General features: G+C 32.3%; 3 protein-coding genes across 5 annotated transcripts; 2 read left to right on the top strand and 1 right to left on the bottom strand.

Moving 5' to 3' along the window:
• Nucleotides 1-1562: 1562 nt before the first annotated feature.
• On the top strand, nucleotides 1563-5241 carry LOC141460839 (ER lumen protein-retaining receptor-like). 2 transcript variants are annotated; one of them, XM_074141240.1, is made up of 5 exons: nucleotides 1563-1722; nucleotides 2472-2643; nucleotides 3587-3656; nucleotides 3771-4017; nucleotides 4828-5241. In XM_074141240.1, the coding sequence occupies exons 1-5, from the start codon at nucleotides 1626-1628 to the stop codon at nucleotides 4995-4997; spliced, it is 756 nt and encodes a 251-aa protein (XP_073997341.1). In that variant the 5' UTR covers nucleotides 1563-1625; the 3' UTR covers nucleotides 4998-5241. The 2 variants fall into 2 exon arrangements, with proteins under 2 accessions (XP_073997341.1, XP_073997342.1); XM_074141241.1 differs by lacking the exon at nucleotides 1563-1722 and adding an exon at nucleotides 1926-2078.
• A 5530-nt stretch (nucleotides 5242-10771) lies between these two features.
• KdelR (ER lumen protein-retaining receptor) lies at nucleotides 10772-16844 on the bottom strand. Its single transcript, XM_074141244.1, has 5 exons — nucleotides 16705-16844; nucleotides 15285-15474; nucleotides 15104-15173; nucleotides 14185-14437; nucleotides 10772-13104 (listed from the first exon to the last, which is right to left on the bottom strand). Exons 1-5 carry the CDS (start codon nucleotides 16793-16795, stop codon nucleotides 13070-13072), a joined length of 639 nt encoding a protein of 212 aa, XP_073997345.1. The 5' UTR covers nucleotides 16796-16844; the 3' UTR covers nucleotides 10772-13069.
• A 99-nt stretch (nucleotides 16845-16943) lies between these two features.
• Nup75 (nuclear pore complex protein Nup75) lies at nucleotides 16944-24063 on the top strand. Of its 2 annotated transcripts, none has more exons than XM_074141205.1 (12): nucleotides 16944-17084; nucleotides 17487-17592; nucleotides 18102-18294; nucleotides 19428-19573; nucleotides 19657-19916; nucleotides 20140-20262; nucleotides 20338-20556; nucleotides 21047-21144; nucleotides 21969-22186; nucleotides 22813-23040; nucleotides 23276-23375; nucleotides 23463-24063. In XM_074141205.1, exons 4-12 carry the CDS (start codon nucleotides 19456-19458, stop codon nucleotides 23719-23721), a joined length of 1623 nt encoding a protein of 540 aa, XP_073997306.1. In that variant the 5' UTR covers nucleotides 16944-17084; nucleotides 17487-17592; nucleotides 18102-18294; nucleotides 19428-19455; the 3' UTR covers nucleotides 23722-24063. The 2 variants fall into 2 exon arrangements, with proteins under 2 accessions (XP_073997306.1, XP_073997305.1); XM_074141204.1 differs by lacking the exon at nucleotides 16944-17084 and adding an exon at nucleotides 17207-17400.

Below are 24063 nucleotides of genomic sequence, written 5' to 3'. Positions count from 1 at the left end.
CTCTTGTGTAATTGCGACTAAATGCAAGATATATTGAAGCCAGATTCTCCAAAGGGTATAATTAACAAAAACTAAACTATGTTGGTTTTTAATGGCATTTTATGTTTTTTAAAGAAGGAATGAATAATCTTTTTCAAATGTATTTTATTTTGTACATAATTACAGTTCGTAGGCTAAAATATTATTCAAAATTCTGTTTCTTAATTCGCAAGATAATATTTACTGTTGACTTATCGTTACCGAGCTACATCTACTGCTTGCGATGGCTCATACTTAGAGCTCCAGGAGTGTTAGTGATTTTGTAAATGAATTCACCGAAATATTGTGAAGCTAGAATCTAACATCATTATCAGTAATAAAAAAAACTATTAGCTTGTAAAAGAAAAAAAAAAAAACTTCCTAACTAGAAGATTATGTTAAGAATCTTTCTACTATTTACTAATTGGACAGCACGATGACGGCTTTAATATTCTCACTTGGTTTTGCGGCTGTGCGGGAGATTGTTGCCACGGGTAGAACGACAATGAAACAAGAGAAGTGTAGTTGCCTCTGCTTACAGAGAATGCATGGTTAAAGCATATTTTCTTAAGTAAGGCTCCACTTCTTTCAGAAACCCAAAAAGTTGCAACAGATATTAATGCAGCATGTCATTTGTTTTAATTCTTAAGTGAAGGTTGCCATAGGGTACGTAGTTATCATCTAATTTTACTGTCTTCTTAATAATTTCTGGTTGATTTCTAGGACTGCATGTACATAAGTAGAGTTGTTGTGAATTTTCAAACGACTTTTCTTCTTATACAGATTACATTATTACACGTTCTTGAGACTTACATTGTGAACCCAAAAAAATTTGTAATAAACATAATTATATTTTTAAAAAATGATACTTTTGAAGCAAGCGAAACGTTGAAGTTCCCCAATACCACAAATAATTATGTTTTATTAAAAAAAAACCTAGTAAATGCTTTTATTGTTTTATCGTAAAAATATATAATCTCTGATCCATCAGTGTCTTCGCAAAATTTATGGAGCCTAAGGAGTAGAAGACTTTGTTTCGATAAATTGCCTCATTACGGCCTTAACGAGTATTATTCAGCTAAATCACCTTAGAATCGACCGAAATTAAAATGACGAATCTGTTTACGAGGAAAATTAATTATAAAATATCTCTTAAACGAATATAATATTGATATCTACCCCGCCAGATTCCTGTGTAACAGAAAGAATTTCCTATTTACAGTGGAGTTACATAAATAAATCTATATAGTTTGATTTTTTTTAAGCAGTAAATATTGAATAAGTATTTCCGTCGAAAATTTTGATCAAATTAAGGCAATTGAAAATAGTTTCTGGCTTACACAAGATAAGAAAATTTAAATACAAATGAACATGAAGACATCGTAGTAATAAATATCGCAATAATGATTAAGACAGTTTTTAATTAATACCGCAATAATGTTTAAGACAGTCTTTAATTAATAAATTAAGTTTTTGTTAAAGAGTATTTGACCAACAGGTTGATTTTTTTATTTGACTTATTGTGGGAACACCCAAACACTGTTTTCCTTGTTAAGGAAGGTTATGCAGTTTTACATACAACTTAGTCCTTGTTTCTTGTAGGAACTATGGAAGTGAATGTATTCATAGTGTTTGGGGATATCTTTCTTTTTGTCTCCAAAGTGTTTCTATTAAGGTGGATAATTAAAAATAAATCATGCAAAGGTAAATTAATTGGTTTCTGCTAATTGACTGTTTTTTAAAATTATTTTTATTTATTTATTTATTGAATAATTTGCTAAGCCTTTAGGCCCTACAAATGGGTACAGTGCATTACAAAATATTAAAGAAACTACATATCAATATTTTAAAAGGTTTACCATCGAGGTCCAATGTTATAACCAGTTGCATTCTGTTGTGCCATGTCAAGTAATTGCTAAATTTCTGTTCGTGTTTGTGATGTATCGTCATGTGATGCAGCCTCCTCTTCCTCTCGAGTACTAGGTGGCAAACGTGTTCTAAATGAGAATCGCTCCAGATTCTTTTTAATTCTTTTATCCTTCTCCATTTTGTTCTTTTTGGTAAGCGAGTTATCTTAACTTTTCTTGATTTGTTCCTGTTCAATAATGTAGTTAAAAAGATTGTTGCTTTTTGTAATTCGCCTGCAATTTGGTCTTACCGGTTTTAGGTATATAGTGTAAGAGGTGTCATTGAAAAAAAAAAAATACTAATTTTCTAGGTTTGAGAAAAAAAATGATAAATCTAAAGAAAAAGTCAGAAAAGTAAGCAACACTCGTAAGAGAATATTGTGTGAATGTAGTTCTTTTTTACTTCTTTGGTATATATTCAGAAATTTTTGGTTAATTGTTTAAAAGTCCATATTGTATTAGGAAATATTTCTCAAAAAAAAATACAAGAATTGCTACATTTTTATAATTTCATAATCATTTTCAATTATTGAATTTGTTTTTTAGGAATATCTGGAAAAACGCAGCTTCTATTTTTAGTCACATACATGACTCGATATTTGGATACATATGGCGTGGATATAATAAAAATGTCTCTTATCTTTATGTCGCTCATTACTGTTCTATTAATTTATACAGTATTTGATGAAACACATGAAGTTCAACATGATACTTATTGGTAAGTTTAGATTTTAGTTATTATTGTTTATTAGGTATAAAACCTTTAAGTTTGAATTATTAAAACTTGGTTTATAGAGAAACAATTCGTTGCAAGAACAACAAACGGTGCTGCCTAACTCCGTGAGGTGAGGTTGCCTGAACTGCTGTGGCCTGTTTTCTAAAACTTGTAAACCTAAACTCATTTATCCAATGATAACTTCTTGAACTTCACTTTTTCGGATCTCTTCTTTTTCAAGAGTTGTCGTCAAAACCAAGAACATCTTTCAATTTTATACTGTTCCTTCAGCCGCCTTCTATTAACCATTTCCTCTTCTGTATCGTTAACTAAGTTTCATCTCTTATTCATAATTTCATGCGTTCATACCCTTAGGCCATTCCTCCAGTCACATCTTTCTGAGATGTCCATACCTGGTCATTTGTTACTTATTGCTTTCACTCACTAGAGAAGGAAGATATTACGATCATGTCAATTTCATCTTATCACCCAGTAATTTGAGGTACCTTTAGTCTGGAAATGTTTTTTTTTTTTTTTGTAAATAATTAGGTGTGAGCTGGTCTCGCAGGATCTTTCATATTCAGACATTGGTCGCAACTAAATACTTTTCAATCATTCTGTTTAATGACTTCTAAGATTGTTATGTAGCTTAACAGCTAATTCTTTTAAGGAACTCTTTTCTTTCCGCATCATATTTTGGGCATTCTATAATGCTAAGCTCTTTTGACTTTCATTTTCTCCACAGTGAGTAAAGAATAAAGGATAAAGATTTTAGATTTTAAGAATAAAGGATAAAATGGAGAGCTTCCATTTACAATTTTTACAGCAAAACTGGGTTAAAGTTCCTTTTCAATGAGTTAATGAAAGTTAAAATACGTACTACGTACTTCTTTTTATTAGTTACTGTAAGTTATTACAATAGATAACTTTATAATTATTGTTTCAGGATTTCACCATCTATTGTTATCTGTTTGGGACTTGGTTTTCAGTTCAATTACGCTTTGACATACGTTGAGGTGAATATTCCAAGAACTTTCATTATTACTCATTCTCCCTTTCTATAATAATTTTTACCTTATTCGCACTCATATAAAAGTATATATAAAATACTTGTTATATTTTTATTTCAGGTACTTTGGGCATTTAGCCGTTATTTAGAAGTTGTGACGATAATTCCTCAGCTTTATTTTATCTATAGAAAAAGATATAAGCCAAGTGTGATTAGAAGTTACATAATTTTATTATTATTGTATCGTGGATTTTATATTTTAAATTGGATCTACCGTTATACCATAGAAGATCATTTTGATCCGATTATTGTGATACCAGGAGTTTTACAATTTCTTGTATACTTCGCCTACTTCTTTTTACCATATGGTAGGTTTTATTTTATTTCTTTTCTTCTTATAAATTTAGTTTCAATCCATTTTTTAAGGCAAAACTGGACGTGTAAATTGAAGTACACTGAATTTTGGGGGAATGGTATTATTTTCAAGAGAGTAATCCTTTAATATTACTTGTTTTGATGGAACTCTCAGCTCCCCGAAGAGTTTCTGGGCTTAAGAACTTGCGACATCCTAATTGGAAAGACTAGCCACAATATATCTTTCAAGTCGCCATGGTCTTTTAGTCACTCTCCTTTTAGCAACTCCTTCCATAATCTACTATCTAACCACAACAGAGTTTAACATCCTGTTGTGTCACACTCCTCATTTGTAGCTTACCTCCTTACCATGAAGGCTTGAAGCTTTTATGAAGGCACTTTTAAATTAATTGTACATAACGCGCGAAAACAATATAGTAGGAATTAAATTAAATTAAAATTAAATCGCTCAACAAGTGTTAATTTTTCAGAAGATCTGTTTGTGGTAAAAAATCGATTGCTTTTGAAAGTGTGTTTGTGTCACCAATGTTTTTATGCAACTTAGCTCTGATGTTTTTCCTATTTCTGACTGGCTATGTATTTTCTTCTATCATCAAACGTTGATTCACCAGTTTGATGGAGAGAATTTTATATCCACTTATAATTATGGGGAAGTAGATCGCATCCTTTGCGGATGAAACTCCGGAGGAGAGGGAATTATACAGCTTAAAGATGTATTTTTCAACCAAGAAACGGCTTCCACTTTGCTTTATAAGTATTTTTACATTTTTTATTTTATTCATAAGATATATATTTTTCCATAGCAACTCTATCAAATCAATTGCCAACACTCAGTCAACAGATCGCCAACAATCTACCGTCTGTGTTAACATTTAATGTTGATGGAAAAAATGGAAAAGATTTAAAACCGTTAGAAGCTGATAACTTAACACCAAAATCTACAGTACAGATAGACGTAACATGTATAAAGTAAAAATGGCTGTGTACTATATTAGGAAATGAGAAGAAATATAATCGTTGTAAGTTATAATAAATATTGTAAATTATATTTTTGAAAGATATAACGAAAAATTGTTTAATGATGACGTGCCTTAAATAACTTTATGGGTTCTGCTCTGAGCAGTTTACGTCTTTAAAGTGCTAATGTAAATTTTATATATTTTTTATGTATAAACTATATATATTTTGTTAAAAATAAATACAATTAAAGAAACGAATTTGGATTTTAGCAAAATAGGTTTACTAACCAAAAATTCATTCGTAACATAACAATGTAATCTTTTTACTTCCGCATACTGAATTTTATAAGAGGATGTAATGCGTATTGCAGTCCAAATTTTCGAAAACCAGTTATTTTACAAATCAGATATTAGATTCCAATTCTTCCTGACTGATTATATAATTGGTAAAAATATAGATTGTACTGCAAAGGCACATTAGAGTGTTGCTAGATCCAGAATTTCCCCGTACGAATTTTATATAAAAAATCTTAAGCGAAAAATTCATTTTAAAAAGAGGCATTTCTGGCTAAGTATTTTTTTATTTCTTTCAGATTCGTTTTGCAATTTATTTAAACGTCCTTAATGTTATGTAAGTGGTAGGACCGTACATAATTCTAAAATGGCACGTTAAAGGAAAGTCTGCGCTACCAAACTTTTCCTGTAATGCCCTTAATATAATTTTTTTGGAAAATGAAAATGCATTTACTTGCATGAAATAAGTGTGGCAAGTTCGAGTTTTTTTGTGAAAATCTCAAATAGTAGTAAAGAAAAATTACTATACTGTAGTGGAAGTATTCATTTTGCTAATTAAAAGTCTGGTCTCATTACGCGTCTGGGAAACACCTGATGAAATATGAAGCCAGAGCTTTTTGAAAGTTTACTTTCTTTGTGCTAGAGTGTTCACACACGTAGCCTGTTTCTGATTCAAGGGTCCTCAAGACGGATATTCCCAATGAAAACCCGATTTCGAAAATTAGACAAGATCCGCTGTCTCTTACTAATTAAGTGAAAGTAAAAAGAAAACATTGCCATGTTTGTTTATCTTGCAGCTCAAAAAGCTTGGCTTTCGTCCAACGCACATTAAGAATTGATTGCTCTCGTCATTGCCGAAGTATACATGTTCACCAACAGAAATAGGGCGTTTGTGTTCCATCAGGTTCCTGAACCGCCGCAGCTCCTTTGTGTCTATTTTCCTCTTTGTCTTGGGTTCTAGATTTTGGTGAAGAAATCAATGACTTTTGGAGTCTGGAGCCAGGATTACAGTGAAGTATCTTTTTTTATCCATTATGCAGGAAAATGGACTACTATCTTACACTCTTCTGATTAATATATATATTTTTGGAAAACTGAAATTTAAAGAAAATTGGTTAGTTATTTTTCTTCTTTTATTCATAGTATTGAGTAAAATGGAAATGTGGTTAGGTTCCGCCAGCCCGACAGGCGAAGGAGTTCATCAGAGGCTACTCGCCGAGGCTGACCGCAGAATTAATCCGTCAAGGCCGTGGGGCTATAAGGATAATTGTAGGCCTATTAACGGGCCACTGCAGGCTCAGAAAGCACATGCATCGCATGGGCCTGGCAGACGATAGCCTTTGTAGGTTCTGTCAGGAAGAGGAAGAAACGGCACTACACGTGTTGTGTCAGTGTGAGGGGCTCGTATGGCTAAGGATGTTACTTCTCGGGGAGGAAAAACCAAGGCCTGAGAGCTTTACCCAGGAGCCACTCTCCAGAATTAAGAGTCTGATTAAACGGTCGGGTCTGGAGGGTGAGCTCTAAAGTCGGGGAGCCACAATAGATCCATAGGGGTCGCGGTGGCGCAGGCCTTGAGGCCACCCAAATTTAATCTAATCTAGGTTCCGCCAGTGTTGGTTAATATCGTTGGTTTTATTCATCGTGGCTCGCATATTTTATTGTATACCTGAACATGATCATAGTTTGGTGTAGAGAATTCGACCTCACTCATGTTTCCGTACTACGTCGGATAAAATCAACGAAATAAAATTGGCATTGATTGGAAATCACTGACTAGCTCCATTCACCCCACCACATGTCTTTGAAATGACATCATTGGTTTATGTAAAAGCATCTAATCGGTGAATGACTTTGGTGCACGCTGTCACAACGAAAAAGGATTCATATAAATTCATTCATTCATGCGCATTGTATTCATTCGGCCACAGATATAGATTCATGTTACAATAAATTTCTTCATTCCATAGATGTACTATATTTTTTTGAAAAAACTTTCAAAAATATCCATCAATGACTTTAATAATAAACTACTTTACTCATTTTAAACTCTATCAAGAGCTACCCAGCAGTGACAAGATTGCGAATAAATCCCACTAATGGATGTCATTCTTTAAAAAAAAACACTGCTACCGCCAGGTTATATTTATTTACAATTGAATAGTGACAACAGTTATATATTTTTTTTAAAGGATAAGTGCAAAAAACCATAAAAAGGCTATTCCCAAACGGCTTCGCTACGGAGGAAGGGATCATTTGTAAACTGACGTATCCTCCATTAAAGTTCTTGCTATTAGATTATTGATCTCATATCCTAACTTCTTGTTGAATAACTAAATGCGGCAGTGGATCGTCAAGTTGTATTAATTTTTTTTAATGAGTGGGGCTTTTAAATGCTTCAGAAAGCAATACTTTATGATATTCGAGCGTAAAAATCTAGTAAATTCTCGAGAGTGCCACAATGCAGAATGTTTTTGTCATAACTCTATATGATTAACAAAAAATAACTCCTTATGAATTTATACTGGTTTTAGTAACCGTAAAAATATTTTTTTAAGGATTCAAATTGGCGAGGAATCGGTCCAAATGAAAACAACAACTGAGTAATAGTTTTCTGTAACTCAACCCTGAAGAAGGCAATATATTTGTAGAATTCCTCGCCAATTTGAATCTTTAATATGATAACTCCTTACTCAAGATCACTCTTTAGTTCTATAATGTCTCTCATACAATGTCTTTCCCTAAGGTTCATCAGCTATACAGCACTCGAATAAAATTTACTTTCTTCTTTACAACAGTAATTAGTTCTGCAACTATATACTGTGTATGTAGAGTAGGTACAGTAAACAGTAAATAAAGTGAATGGATATTTATTTCCAGCTAGAGGGTTATTTTTGGAAATTCCGTTTGTTAACATTCACAGTTAACAGAAAAGCTGTAAAATATTAATCCTTATATTTAACCAGTTAAGCATGGAATTTAGTTTTTTTTAAAAAAAAAAAAAAAAACCCACAGTATGCGGAATTAAAATCAGACAATTGACGTATATACACGTCGAACGCAGGGCAAAACAACCAAAAATTTACATCATAATAGTCATTGCAAACGACTTTTTCTGCAATTTCTGGGGCTTGAGATCACAGTGCATTCTGTGCTCATTCAAAATCTTGCACCGCTTCACGTATGCATGCATTGCTCTAGTTAAGTAGAGAGGCAAGAGCTTTTATAAGGAAAAAAAGGAGCTTTTACAAGGAAGAAAAGAGCTTTGAATTCTGGGCAAAATGAAATCATGCTCGTACTGAGGTCTGAACCTCTTAACTAAGGTAAAAACAGCATTGCACAAGGGTTGAGAGCTTCTATTTGTGTCCGTAATTCCCCAATCTCTAATGTGGAGACCAAATATGCACCAACCACTTATCATTTGGCTGACTCCCACCACCTATTCCGTATAAAAAACTTAGCAGTTCTATTGGTAAGATAAAGGAAACATCCATTGTATTTTATTAAAATTTAGAGTTTTTTATAATTAATGGCAATTTTATATTTTACACGAGTATACACGTCGAACGCGCTTAACTGGTTAAATAGAAGTAAGCAAAGATCGTGAAAGTAGAACTTTTTTAATTGTTTAACTAAAAATTGCAAAAAATGTTCACCTGTAAGTAATGTCCATAGGCCTACGAGGGTCGTTTGAAAAGTCCGTGCAAAAATAAAAACTACTTAATTTTTTGGGGTAAACCTTTTTTATTTTCAACATAGTCTCCTTTTAGGCTTATACACTTCGTCCAACGCTGCTCTAGTTTGTTGATCCCTTCCGAATAATAGGATTTGTCCAAGTATGAAAAATAGCCATTCGTTTCTGCAATCACCTCCTCGTTTGAATAAAATCTTTTTCCCGCCAGCCATTTCTTCATATTGGGGAACAAATAGTAGTCCGAGGGAGACAAGTCTGGAGAATAGGGGGGATGTGAAACGAGTTGGAACCCTATTTCCATTAATTTTGCGACCACAACTGCTGAGGTGTGAGCTGTTGCGTTGTCGTGATGGAAAAGGACTTTTTTGTGGGACAATCGTGGGCGTTTTTCTTGCAGCTCGGTTTTCAAACGGTCCAATAACGATGAATAATATGCACCTGTAATAGTTTTACCCTTTTCCAGATAGTAGATGAGGATTATTCCTTGCGAATCCCAAAAGACAGTCGCCATAATCTTTCCGGCCGTTCGCCTTTTTTGGCGCAGATTCCCCCTTGGTAACCCATTGTTTAGATTGTTCTTTGGTCTCAGGAGTGTAGTGATGTATCCATGTTTCATGCACAGTGACGAAACGACGCTTAAAGTCCTGCGGATTCTTCTGGAACAGCTGCAAACCGTCCTTGCAACAGTTCACACGATTTAGTTTTTGGTCAAGCGTGAGCAATCGCGGCACCCATCTTGCGGATAGCTTTGTCATGTCCAAATATTGATGCAAAATATTATGTACCCGTTCATTCGAGATGCCCACAGCACTAGCAATCTCACGCACCTTCACTCTTCTGTCATCCATCACCATATCATGGATTTTATCAACGATTTCTGGAGTAGTAACCTCAACCTGGGCGTCCAGAACGTTCAGCATCACTTGTGCCCATATGGCCACTCTGAAAATTTTGAAACCACTTATAAACTGTTCTAATCGAAGGTGCAGAGTCACCATAATGTTTATCAAGCTTCTCTTTAGTCTCCTGAGGTGTTTTGCCTTTCATAAAGTAGTGTTTAATCAACAACACACGAAATTCTTTTTCGTCCATTTTTTGAAAATCACTCGACTTCCTCGATTCAAACGAATGCCAAACACAAAGAAATAGACCGATCTGGCTGAAACTTGGTGTGTGTTCTTCCAAGAGATGCTACTAACTAAACATAACCTCGATACGCGCCAGTAGTGCTATCTCTCTGACTTTGCACGGACTTTTCAAACGACCCTCGTATGAGAGTTGAGTAAATAAAACAATAGTTTTTGACGTTATATTTGATTTTATTTTCATTAAAAATTAATTAAGAAAGAGAGTTCTTACTTAAAAGATTTCTTACAAGAGTAATTAAAAATAAAAATTAAAAACCGAGAAAAATTGCTACAAAATTTATATAATAAATCAACTCCAAATCTGTAATATAATAATTTTTCTTTTTATTAATGATTAACACAAAAAAATACATAGTATTTTTTTTCTTTTAGTCGTATGTAATATGTATATATATATATTTTAAAGTTGGGCATAAATAAAATTTAGATAATTGTTAAAATAACTAAAAAATGTAATGAAAAAACCTTTTGCCCAACAACAATAGTATCTCACTGTACAAAAAATTCTTCTACTTAATTTCTTACTAATTTAAGACTAAGTAAATAATTTCTTTTTCTTAATTTATAATTTCTATGAATAAATAAATAAATAATGGAATACCATTTAGGCAAACAAAATCATATGAATGAAATCTTTAATGTGCTTTCCCCCCCCAAAAAAAAGTTGGCTGTTGGTAATAAAAATTAAGAAATCTAATGAAGTACACAAGTAATAATAATGCAATAAATAAAAAATGTAAAGCCACATTTTTTAAAAAAAGTTAAAATTTGCAATAATTAAGTGATTAAATATGTATGAGATTTTGCTTGACCAGTTTTGTAAGCTTTCTTTATCATTTCTGCCCTGCTTCTAAATCAAATTCGTCCATTTTCTGGATCAAATAGTAATACATAATTAGTTTCAATTAAGGGAAGATTAAGACTAGGTTATCTTTGAGGTCTAATAAACGGCTTACGAGAATATCAACAAAGTTTTTTTTTATCGGTAGCCGCAGCGTTACATTAATAGAATTTTTGATTAAAACTGTCCGGTAGGACAGTTGTATAAGGATTGTAGTTTAGAAAGTTTTAGTCTAGGTACAATTGTTAGTAAGAATTATTTTCTTTTACTGAATTTTCTCTATTTTTAATATGATGCATCTTATAAAATTCTCTTTTGTGGAATAAGTGGACTTTAATGATATGGATTTTTAGCTTTCATGGATGATTCATTTTCATGGATCAGTTCTGCAAGAAAACTCCAGAAAAAAAAAAAACTGGAAAAGAGACTGCAAACAACCGAGTAATCAAGAAGAGGGATCAAGCTTAGAGAAACGTATATGCAATGTCACACGTCAGCACGCTGCGCTTGGACGGTAAATTTGGTGGCATGGATACATACAGATGGATAGATTTAATGAAGCCGGCTGTTTAAACTTCCAAAAAAAAAGAATTTATTGAGCAAAAATGCAGAAATCTAAGCCATCCATGTTTAATCATTCAAGTCCTAACCTCTGGTATCCCTAACTTATTCAAGCGGATAGAGAAAACAATAAAAGATAAAAAATAACTTTTCGTAACTGAGTCATTCTAAGAAAAATATTGTTGATAACCCTGTTGCAAAATCTTGTATCTACAATAATTAAATCCGCACAGGCCCCAGCTCTCAGGAATCTGACGAAGAAAACTGTACGTGTTAGTCCGGCCATGGCCGACATTCTTCTAAATATGGAAAGTGGAAGTTCTTCCGGAGGAATATTTTGAAAGTTCATTTAACAACTTCTAAAGCCGTGTAGGAGATTGAGAAGAAACGAAGCACAGGCTAAGATAGTAAAAAGAAAAAAAAAATCGTTCAATGTTTAAAGCTAGGGGCTGTATCGTCTTTTAACTTTAAATATTTATTGTTCTCATGACGATTTTAATTCATAACAAACGCCCAATAATAGTTGTAAGTTGTTTTTCTTTAATTAATAACCAGCAAATAGAATTTCAACCACCGGACAGATACACGGCTCCTACAGATGGAAATAAGCTGCAATTAATAGAACTTCCAGAAGAAGCAGTACTGACAAACAAGAAGTTATTTTAAATATCATCTAATTTACATTAAAACTGTTTTTGCTTCTTAATAATAATAAAAAACTAATTCAATAAATTAGTTTTTATTAAACACATATTTCATAATGTTTTGTTTATAGCAAGTCGATAAGTAATTTTTACCCCAATCAGATGTTCTATTTATTTATAAATGAAATTGATTTAAGTCGCTCTCACAGTTATTTTTAAAAAAACAACATAAATCTTAATAATTTGTATAAATTCATATATGTACATTATTATTATTATTTTTTTTAGTTGTTAATTTTTATTAAACACTGTAGCACATTAATTCAATTTATTATTATTTTTTTAAATAATGTTCAAGCATATGGTAAAAAAATAATATTATCAACATTATGAAATCCTATTAGATGTATTTTGTACATTTAAAAAAACATTTTTAATTCCTCTTTGTATCTTTTAACATCCATTTATTCTATGTAAACAAAAACAAAAAATCAAATTATGCTACCAGTTTTTTATAATATATATATATTGTATTTTACAAAATTTGATCTTCTTTCTTTTTTCTTAAAAAAATTTCGTTCCTGCTTTAATTGCTCTTGAAAGATGGGGTACTTAAAGGAAACAATGGAATAGATGCTAAAATTTACAATACTGAATTAAATAAAAACAAAAATCGACCCCAAGAAAAGTTGTTAATTAATTGTAAGTTAAATTGAAAAAAATTGAGCTTTAATTTGTTCCTTTTTGTTTTATAACCGAGGTAAAAAAAGGAAAGAAACAAGATCAAATATACAAACCATATAATTATTTTTTTTTTCTACATAAAAGACGCACGCCATGATCTTTTGAAAAACAATTTCATGTATTCCTTCATTTAAAAATGGTCTTTATTTTTCTCTTCTTTGACTTAGGCTGGTAACTGAAGTTTCTTTCCTTTCAGCACTGTAAAATAAAAATAACGAAGTATGTTAACATAATAAATTGCAAAAAAAATAGAAACAATTTAAAGGAAGACAGATAGTTTAGATACCCTAAGTAAGCACTTTGCTTATAAGAACAAAATAATATAGATACAAACACTGACCAACGTTTCCTATGATTGAAGTATTAAAACAATAATTTTCTAAAAAGTGTGACTTCCAAGTTCCAAGCTAGTCAAGATGTTCTTCCTAGTCTAGGTGTTACATGGGGATTTCGGGTAACGAAGAAGTGATTGGGTAGGGTGGCCTAATCGGAAGTCTTAATTTCCCTCATTAGACTCGAAACAGTTTTAGTCGTGTCACTTAGGACAATTGTATATGTTGGGCTTCCATGTGTGGCCAGCCTTACAATATTTAACCTGATGGATGGAGCCCAGTGGTACCAGCGACAGACCAAAATGTTAATTTGTTAGTGTGGGATCTATCTCAGGCAGCATCTTGGTGGTTGGTTTCCTCGGTCGAGGGAAATTCATGTTTAAAGAGGATACCTCTACAAGAATGAGGCTTATGCTTGATCCTTTTTGTTAAGTTTATGAGAATGAAAAGGAAATATGTATCCATGAGAGAAGGACTGTTTAGAGTGCAAGGAGGTTAAGCTTAGGTTACACGGAGTGACGGTGGAAGGAGCTGTTTCCCCTTAAGGTTGTTTGATTCGTTCCATATAGCTGTGAACTTAGGTAGCTCCCCATCCGAAAATGGGCTTTGCTGCTATTTTTCTCTATTATAGCTACATGGAGCCAAAAGAGCTTTGATTTTCAGTACAGGGTATTCCTCTCCACAGAGATTAATAATCAGTTTCTGATTACAGTCGCAACTTTTTTAAATATTTCACTAGCCATAACTTGAGATTTTACCAGCCTCAATGATTCCCTTTTTTTGAAAACCGAGATAGAAGTCTCTGACTGATGAAAAGTTTTTTAAAGGGTGGTGAAACTATTATTAATGACTATGACTCTATTAGTAATACCTTAAAAAAATTAAATCTCTAGGATTTGTAGTAAATAAGAATAATGAAACATGGATGATGATGAAAACAACGCACCTTTGGTTATATACAAATAGAAGAAGTCACAATACAATACTGTCTGCACAATACCAGCAATTATCGCAATCAAATCGTAATGATCTTCAGCATAGTATCGATATATCCAATTAAATAGATACAGTCCTCTGTATGTTCCCAGGGCAAACAAGTAATGCGATGTAATACTTTCAGCTTCACCAGTTTTTGACACCATGAATAGTTGTGGTAGGATGGCCACTGATTCCAAGTAAATGCTAAATGTCCAAAGGATCTGTGAAAACATTATAATTAATGTCTGGATTATAAACCTTCCAAGTGTTTAGGAGAAATATTTGTCGGAAGTTTTTAAGAATTTACTGATTATTTATTATGATTATTATTTATTTTCAAATCTTGTTAGGGTACGAAATGATTCAGGCCTTTAAATGAAAAAATTGCGGTGTAAATGTTTATCGTCGGCTTAATTCCTAATCCATCCCACAAAAACTCTCTCAAGTTTAATTATTTCAGTCGTAGAAGTTTCGGGGCAACCCAATAGTTAGTCATACATAATGTGGGCACCAATCCCTCTCGGGTACTACATTCAACCTCCCAATGACCAACATCGCTGATCTTCAACTGCCAGATACTTAAAGATTAACTCGGACTATACCCACAACCTAGCACCTCTCCCTCCCATTGAGCCACGGATACCCTCACTGTACAGAGCATGAGCTAAGCTTCATCTCTAGACAAACGAGTTTTTCCCTATTAGTGACCATCGCTATCACTAAACTCCCACTTAAATTTTCCAGAATCAAAATTGGTTAACGTTTTTGGAATCAATTTTGCCATGAACTTCAATGACATTTTCGACATAATACTAATGTACATAATATACTTAGGTACATTGCTAAACCACCACCAAAATAAGTCATTAAAACATATATTAAATTACCTCTAATGCTGAGAAGTCATGATTAATGAGTAATGCAAGTATCACACACGGCAATACTAAAAATTCAATCCTACAATAGAAAAATAAGAAAATATTTTAATTTTATTTTGTTATTAAACAAATTTATTTTGTTACTTCTTGCTTTTTTGTTTGTTTGTAATTAATATTAAAATTGTACTACCTGAACGTATCGTGATTATGATCATACGTTGCTTTGAATTTGAGAAACATCAAATATAGTGTACCATAGGAAGCCACGAGGAATACTATTTTCATAACAGTATTATAGGCGGAAATGTATGAGGTAACTAAATCCAGATACCTTGCCGTATAGACTGCAGCAAATAGTATCTGCGATCGTCCAGAAATTCCTATAAAAATAGTACAGAGGGTTAGAATATAAAAATGTATAACCACTGATTGACTGAAATACAATAAGCATGGTAACCTAACTAAAATGGCCAGGTTCGCTAGTTTACAATAATAACTTGCTTATTTTCTCTTATGAGGAAAAACTATATTTTGAGGATGAACGAGAGAGTTTTACAAATAAGTCTGTGAGAAAGGATAGCATAACTCGAAAACGTGGAAAGACGCAGAAAGTTCAAATGTGATATTTCGTTTTAAGTTATGCAAGCGAATACTTGAATAATAAATTTAGGCATTATCTTCTGATGAACCTGCTATTGGTCGGTATTAATATCCTCACTTTTTGATGAGGAATTTCATAATTCCAAAAAATGGTTTGGTTCCCATGAAAACTCGGGGCCAAGCTATCTGACACCTTATTGCCCCTATATCTCGAAGGTCTAGAAACCCAGACAAGAAAAATCTCATTTCTCTCTCTCAATTCTCGTTAGGATCTCCCAGCCTCACAGTATTCTTCATAAGACTTGATAGCCATTATGGCAGCCTTCCTGTCCGAGAAGATAACTGCTGATTAAATACTTCCTCGATTAAAACCTCGTCAGCCCCCCAAAAGAATTACAACTAGTTCCGCCTTCTTAGACTGACCAGAGATCAAACTGCGGCTTCCATTCTTTCCAATGTCTCAGAACCATACGCCTTACAATGGTAATTCATGTTCCAAGCCATTCTGTCAGAAATAAGAAGTTTAAAAGACATGTCTAAACTGCACTTTGGGCCTATACTTGTCTGAACAGCGAAAAATAGGGCGTACTCTCAGGCCTAAGCTTCTCTTAATGTTCATGACAGTGATGGCGGTCCAAAGGAGGAGTCTTTTAATTTTAAAGCAAGCCTATTTTTATCATAAAAAAAGCATTAGATTTCTTAAACATTTGGAAATTTAGTTAAGAATTTTATCGCAGAGAAACATAAAAACATTAAATGTTATTAATTAGTAACATATGAAGTAAAACATCTTCACAAAAAGCATGTTTAGTTTTTGTTTACTTTGGCTTTGAGCAAGTACTGAGAATAGAAAATTTACGCTTTATATTTAAATCAAAATTAAAATATTCCAATTTCAAATAGATTATAAAAAAAAACCTTACAAAAGGCTCTGAAGCTTAAAAAAAAGAAACAATCACAACAAACCGGCTCTACACTGATTTAATAGTCTCTACATTGTACACACATACCTGCACAAGATCTTGTTTTCCATATTTTCAATAACAAAATAATTACTGCTAAGAGGTGAGATAAGTCACCCAAAAGTCGAAAAATGTTCATTCCTTTTTAATGGTTTAGACTACTACTGTAATGGCTATTAACAACACAAAAATGACGTGGCTGTCCAAATCTACTATCGTTCACTCCTGCTAATCTAGTGGTACAAGTTACAACTGATTGTGATTATGAATATGTTATCGTTAATAAGAGGTTATTTCCATATTATTTAAAATTGTAAATTTTGAAATCAGATAACGATGATTAAATTTAAAAGCTTTCATTTCTTTAATTCACAAACATTGCAAAAAGATTGAAAATTAAAATGAATGAAAAATGAATTTGTTATTAGGTAATTATTATATTGAACAATCACTAGGACATGTCGCATAATTTTCTTAAAAGTTATCATTTATTTAATTACTGTATCCTACATAAGACAGTTGACATTTTATTTCAAGAAACCTGCCGCCACAGATGGGAGGTTTCAATGTTTAAAAATCCTAGGTTAGCCGCAGACGTAAGTGCTATGTGAGACGCGGTGTAGTTTCGTCTTATTTTTTTATTTAATTTAATTGCTAATTTTTAACTGCCTAACTTACAAGTCGTACTTAAATGTGAATCTTTTGAGATTGAAAATGTCCCACTTTGTATTGCCACAAACAACTGTAAGCATTCATTTCATTTCATTTCAGGATTTCATGCTATACACTTATTTGTACTCATCTTTTTTTTCTTTCATTTTTTGTATTAGTTCGTTAAGGACGAGGTGTGTCAAAAAGTTGGTGTAACGTTTAGCTGGGCGCAAGCAAATGAATTAGCAGTTTACGGTTTTTGTGAAAAACAAGGTAGAGAACAAAGTAAGTAAAATTTGTTGTTGATCCCAATCGGCTTTTGATATATGTATCTCTAAACAAAACAAGCCATATTCACTATCATTTACAATAATAATAAATTATTGGTTGTTTTCGTCTTAACTGAAAGACTAAACCAGTAATGCTTCTCGAAAACGCAAAATAATTTTCTAGTTCATAAAACGAATCGTAATGTTTTTGATTTTAGATTAAGTTTTGTAGATACAAGTAACCCGGCTCTCACTGTGTGCTTGCAAAATAAACTCATTAGCCCGAAATACTCAAAAATAAATGTTTTAGTGGTAATTTATTATCTTCTCCTTAAATAAAATTAAATAATGTGCATTTTAAAGGTATAAAAAAGTTGTAGCAGGGTCATTAATGGCCAAACTGCAAAGGAAGTTCGTTCGCTCGGTATTTTCAAAAACATCAAATTCACGAGATCAAACGAGCGTTTCGACATATGTAAATGCCTAAGCAATGATTTAATGCAAAATATTTTCTTTATTTTTTAGGTGGTACAAGCCTTTTACGCAGGGAAATAAATGGAGGGAAGATATATTTTTATAAACATGCTGAATTATTAGATGATCCAGAATTGAGGAAACTAATTAATGAATCAAATACAACTTTTATTTCTTCAAGAAATGTACCAATTACAGTGCAGTCTTCAAGAAATAGAATTTTGGAATTAAGTCGTGAGCATAGGTATTATTAATATGTCATTTATTAAATATTCGTTCTTAAAAATACAATACTTAAATCAGCTATAGCTGGTGGCCACTGTAGGTGCCACAAGTGGCAATTTTAGTAACATAAGTTACCAAAATCAACTTGAACTTATTATTATTTTAATTTATAAATAAATTACACATTGGTTGTACATATAAGATGTGTATTTCTTTTTGTTGTAATCAATAAATATTTTCTTTTGCTTAAAACTAACCAGACCTCTAGTCGTAAATACATGATATTAGCTCAATCAACGTATTACTTAATTCGTTCAACTGTGGTAATTAATACACTACTATGGAATTTTAAAGTATAACTTTCAATTTTTCATTATTTATTTGTCACTTTAGTATTAGATTATTCAGGTGGTAATCATGCGCCAACATTCAGGTGGAATTCCTTCTTGTTCATTCATTTATAAGCAATCCTTTCCCAGGTCCATGGCTCAACAACATTATACCATTCTTTGATCTCATTTAATTTAGCCCCTTCTTCCCTTCTTCGCTTTTGACCAACCTGTTAGTTACTATTCAAGAACCTTCTAGCTGTATATGAGAACATCTGAGCTTTCAAAATGGGGTCATTCATTTGTACTTTTTCTGTATGATCACTTTTCGAAAGCCTTCAACTCAGTTTACTCCCTTGCCCTCTTATTCGATTTTTCCTACCTATTCGGAAAACGAATAGATAAAGCAGTGGGCATTTCCTTTCTAGTTTTTACTTACAGCTACTACAGGGTACTTACCATCCACATGAGTATCCAATTAATTTCTACTTTCATAAATGTTTAATAAGGGTATAGAATGTCGGATTATTTAATCACTTTTTATTTTTCTTTTGTTAGTTTTATTTATTTGAGTGTGAATGTGTATTATAGTTCGTAAAACTTGTCCGTTCATTGCCTGTTCTTTCTTGTGCAATATTCTTAAGGTTAAGTATTGTTTGTCCTGCTCAGTAAGAATTTTCTCCATGCCCACATATATTCAAGAAAAGTAACTGTTTACCATCTGATCCTTATAATATTATTTTTTTTACTCAGTTTACCATTTGTGCAATGTTGTTACATTAAAAATAATATTTTAAATAACTTTCTTCATGCCATGTTAAAGATCTTCCATTAAGTTGAGCATTGAGAGCATGCAGAGAACCATGAACATCATGAAGTCTGACAGGTATAAAGATTGGATAAAATTATTGAACAACATTGATCAAATATGGCACCTCTGTGAGCTTCTTCATCTGGAAGTTGTTCCTGGTAAAGAGCCCTAACTTTTCTATTTGTTTGATTACTTAATTTTATAGAAAACTATTTAAAAAATATATATGTTGTTATTCAAGCTGACACAGTGTTGCCAAAATTACTTGAATGGACAAGAATGGATCGTGCTGATCTCGATGAATTGGCCTCGGAAATTGTTACAAGTTCACTAACAAAAGGTGCTGATCTTAGACATCCAGAATACTGGGAAGTTGTTATGGGACTTCTTTTAATTGGTCGATTCGACAGTACTAGAGCTTTGTTGAAATTACATTCAGAAGCGGATACTGTACCATTCTTTGAAGCTGATCTTCTCCTCAGAAGTATTCCTGTTTATACTGTAAGAAGTTTGTTTATTGTGATTTTTTTTTGTTTTGTTCTAAGTACACTTGACAAGCTGCTTCTTAAAATTGAGAGGGGAAGCTGTTATGTGTGAGAATATCAACAAGTTAGATAATTGTTTATATTTTATGTGATTATTGATCTGCCAATATATTTTGTTCATATACATAATTCGTACAATTGCACCAATTCTTCAAATATATCTGTTCTTCTTGGATCAGGTTTGTTGCGGTCTTTCTGCATCAGAGTTTAATGCTCGTTGGAAGGGCTGGAAAACGTCAGTGCGAAGTAAAATGAATACTGGAGCTTTCGTTTCCTCTCCAAAACTGCAGAAACTTATGACGGTATTATTTGAATATATTTATATATTGTTTAATCCAATAATTGTTTACCACCTAATGGTATCTTTTTTGTTTCAGCTAATTGGATCAGATCAACCATCTTTTGATCTTTTTAAACCATATTGTGCCACTTGGTACCAAATGATGGTTTCAATGTTATTATTTACCGATCCAATTGTAAAAATTCACGATCTAAATTATCATGCTAATCAATGTATTGAATATTTTGGTGGGCGCTCAAAACTAAAACTACTGGACCATACAATTTTAGCTTTAGTCGATTCGAACTTGAATTTGGTAAGCAGTTCTATAAATGCACTTAGTTCAGTCACTTATGAGAAACTGTTAAAAATGATTTCGACAGTACAGAATACTGTCGAACAGTATATTCAACAGTATACACCAGAACGAACTTAAGCATGAGGAAAGGCAAGATTTGTCGTGCACTTTTGTGATAAGCCAGCCTGGAGTGTGACTGCCCATTGTTCACAACTGAGTCTTATAAGATGGATAATTTTTGGAAAACTCATCTCCTCATTACATAGGATTCTTATTATATCGCGCAAAATTTATCAAGACAATTTTAATTTTAAATAAATTTGTATTGTATCCAATTAGATTCTCTTATCATTGTTTTTTATTTCTTTATCTAAAAGTATTTTTCTTCTACACTCTTTCTACACAGTTTATCTCTTTTGTTGTCTGGTTCTCTCTTTAAAATTGAATGTAGTTAGAAAATTAAATAAATTTTTAAAAGTTATATAACTTATTTTGGTTTTAATTGCAGGCCATCAAGTATCTACTGTACACAGCTGACGGAGGATGGTGTGCTGTGCATTTGACTAATCTGCTGGATCTGGCTGGCAATTTGAACAAAAACAGCAGGTTTATTTCTTATTTATTGTAGAGATATACTTTTGTTAGATAAGTTAAAGTTTATTTTTATTGAGATTTTTCTCTTAAAAAGGAGACCGCAATTGTGACTCTGTTGCAAATTCTTATTATCCATTTATAGCAATCTACGAACGTAATTTTCGATTATTGGTTTTCCGAGACATTTCGTTTTTAAAGAAGATAGCTTTAGTGATTTTGTGCAAACCTAGATCCCCATCTCCCCATGTGAAGGGCGTTTAGAGATTTAATATCTCCATGAAATCACTCCTTCTTTTAGTGAAAATGGCAACTACAAAAATAGTGGGGCGAGCAATCTCATGACTTTCTTGAAATAATTTTTTTGAAACCTATAATTTTTAATGAAAGGATTGTTCAAAACATAGATGTATTTTCAAGAAAAGTAAATTACTGAATTTAAGAAATAATGAAAACATTTTTGTTGCTTGATTGATCATTAAATCAAATCATTGTTACTTTCTAGCCATTTCCATAATTTAACAAACTACTATTTATTTTTATTACAATTTTAATTTAAGACTAGACAACATCTATGGTCATCGGAATGCTCGAAGCCCTCTTTGAGCATTGCCGGCTTCTCGGCAGGGTTCTGTCGATACAGTCACTCATCACTGAATAGTGAGCTGTAGAGGTTCTTAAGAAGAGAAAATCTAAGGACTGAACCCCTGTATTTGAATTTGTCAAGTTTTCAAACTATCTCTGACTTGTCAAGTTCAACGCGCTTCCAAACGAGCGATTCTATCATTAATATTATAATTCTCCTTTTTATTAATCTAAAGTATGAATATTGTTTATAGGGGAGATCACATTGATTTTGAACAGATGCTATTAGATTATGGTGAAATGTTGATGTCGCATCAGTCTTACTGGCAAGTTGGACTCACATATCTGGAACAGTGTAAGGTTCATGGATGGGATGCAATGAAAGTTTTAATGTTGAAGTTACCACTAACTTCTGAAGAGAAAGCTTTGAAAATCATAGCTAAAGCCAAGGAGTACAATGTCACTGATGTTGGTAAGTATGTTTGTTTTTTTTCTCATTCTTTACAAGAGGCCCATTATAATTTAATTACAAATATTCTCAATGTAAATAATTTTGTAATAATGTAAACAACTGCTCGAATAGCAATGCACAATTAATAAATGTGTGGAAGTCTTTACATAAAATAAGAGATCTATACCAAGTTTACAAATTTATAATCAGTAATTCATTTAAATTATGTATTTAACCCTTCAGTTAATTCTCCAATTTCACTTCTGTAAGATTTCATGATTTGGATGTAAAGAAAGCTGAGCTGGCCAAAAGTTTTGGAAGTAACACAGTATTGATTTTTGTTGTGTTCCCCTCACTTTTTTTTTTGAAATTTTCACGTAAATGGCTCAAACGATTTTTGGTTTAAAAGAACAAACTTATATTTGCAAAAATTTTTCTTTATTTTTTGCTTTCGATCATTGTGGCAGTCCACTAACCAGTATAATGTTCAAGAACAAGCTTGTTATCTATGGCATAAATCTTAGTATTACGGATCCAACGACAGATCCAGTCAATGTATGATTCAGAATTCTCTAATAATACATTTTGTTTGTTTTGGCCTCATCTTACCTAGGAAATAATTTAATGTATTTTACTAAATTTTCCAGTGAACGATATATGCAAAGTAATGGCAACTTCAAGATTGAGAAATGGAAATTTATCCGGTGCGTTGACATGGTCATTGATGTCTAATGATGCACAATATACTGATTATATTGCTGATAAATATTTAAGAAGTTATGCTATGGGTTGTTCTGATTCCGAAATTGGTTGTTCGCAAGCTTTGATGAATTTAGGACAGTCAGTACTAATTAGCAGTAGATTAACATTTCTTGGTAAGTACTAATTTTATTTTTTCTTTAGTATTACTCTTTTTCTAAGATATCGTCTTTTTCCCCAGCATTGCAAATGTATATGTTTAAAAAAGTTGTCAAAGGTAGAGAAGGGTATTCTGATGTTCTTACAAAATTAATAACATACATTTTTTAAACATCTTTAGACATTAGAAATGTAATTAAATCATTTTAGTTTTAAATCAATCTTTTTTTAAAAAAATGAACTTTCTTTCAGCCAAATATTGTGAATTCCACTCTTTATATGAAGAAGATAAAAAGAAAGAGGCTGCCAGTCTTTTAATAAGACTCATAGATTCCAAAGTATCCCCAAAGTAGTAAGTATTGTTGAATGAGTAAAAATATTTCCTAAACAATAAGTTTTATTTGCTTTTGAAATAACATTTTGCATTTTATTGTAACAGTTTTTGGTTTACCCTACTTTTGGACGCATTACCATTATTGCTCAATGAACATCCTTTATTGTCACACGATGATACCACGATTATACTCGCCTGTCTGGAAGAACTGGCCACGGATACCGCTGACAATCCAATACGAAGTACGCCAAAATTCAATGAAAATACAACTCTTCTGCGCAAGGAAATCACTAAAAATCTAGCCAGAAGTCTGTTAATTGAATCAAGCAATACTACTAATGAGAAGATTATTAAATGTGTATAAAGCAAAAAGGGTTACGTTTTTTTAAATTAAGTAATTAATCTATTCAAAGGGAAGAGATTAAGTCGGTGAGATAGCAGGTCTAAGACGCGTGGTTTGAGTCCCTTTGATTTTCTATTCCCTTTACATTTCATTGATCAGTGAAAGGCAGTATATTGAGAAAGTTGTGGGCGTAACGACTAAAGATGCTGACGCCCCCTTACTAAAAACAAAAATAAACTCAATACTTCAAATAAAAAAAAAAAGTACAAATTCTTCAAACTATTTGTTTTGTAATGTTATTTTTTTACATTAATTATAAATACATTTTTAGGGTTTAAATAAATAAACATTTAGTCAATATTA

Source organism: Rhodnius prolixus, unplaced genomic scaffold, assembly GCF_049639745.1.
Source record: "Rhodnius prolixus isolate KJV_2025 unplaced genomic scaffold, Rpr scaffold_6, whole genome shotgun sequence".
Lineage (NCBI taxonomy): Eukaryota > Metazoa > Arthropoda > Insecta > Hemiptera > Reduviidae > Rhodnius > Rhodnius prolixus.
This window is presented reverse-complemented; position numbering and strand designations above follow the sequence as displayed.

Excerpts from the sequence above, each read along its gene's own strand:
- LOC141460839 (XM_074141240.1), top strand. The coding sequence starts at position 1,626 with ATGGAAGTGAATGTATTCATAGTGTTTGGGGATATCTTTCTTTTTGTC. Across the intron at positions 2,644-3,586 it reads GTTCAACATGATACTTATTG|GATTTCACCATCTATTGTTA; the intron begins GTAAGTTTAGAT and ends TTATTGTTTCAG. Across the intron at positions 4,018-4,827 it reads CTACTTCTTTTTACCATATG|CAACTCTATCAAATCAATTG; the intron begins GTAGGTTTTATT and ends ATTTTTCCATAG.
- KdelR (XM_074141244.1), bottom strand. The coding sequence starts at position 16,795 with ATGAACATTTTTCGACTTTTGGGTGACTTATCTCACCTCTTAGCAGTA. Across the intron at positions 14,438-15,103 it reads ATGACTTCTCAGCATTAGAG|ATCCTTTGGACATTTAGCAT; the intron begins GTAATTTAATAT and ends ATGTTTTCACAG. Across the intron at positions 13,105-14,184 it reads CTATTTGTATATAACCAAAG|TGCTGAAAGGAAAGAAACTT; the intron begins GTGCGTTGTTTT and ends TTTATTTTACAG.
- Nup75 (XM_074141204.1), top strand. The coding sequence starts at position 17,371 with ATGTCCCACTTTGTATTGCCACAAACAACT. Across the intron at positions 17,401-17,486 it reads TTGTATTGCCACAAACAACT|TTCGTTAAGGACGAGGTGTG; the intron begins GTAAGCATTCAT and ends TTTTTGTATTAG. Across the intron at positions 19,574-19,656 it reads TCATCTGGAAGTTGTTCCTG|CTGACACAGTGTTGCCAAAA; the intron begins GTAAAGAGCCCT and ends TTGTTATTCAAG.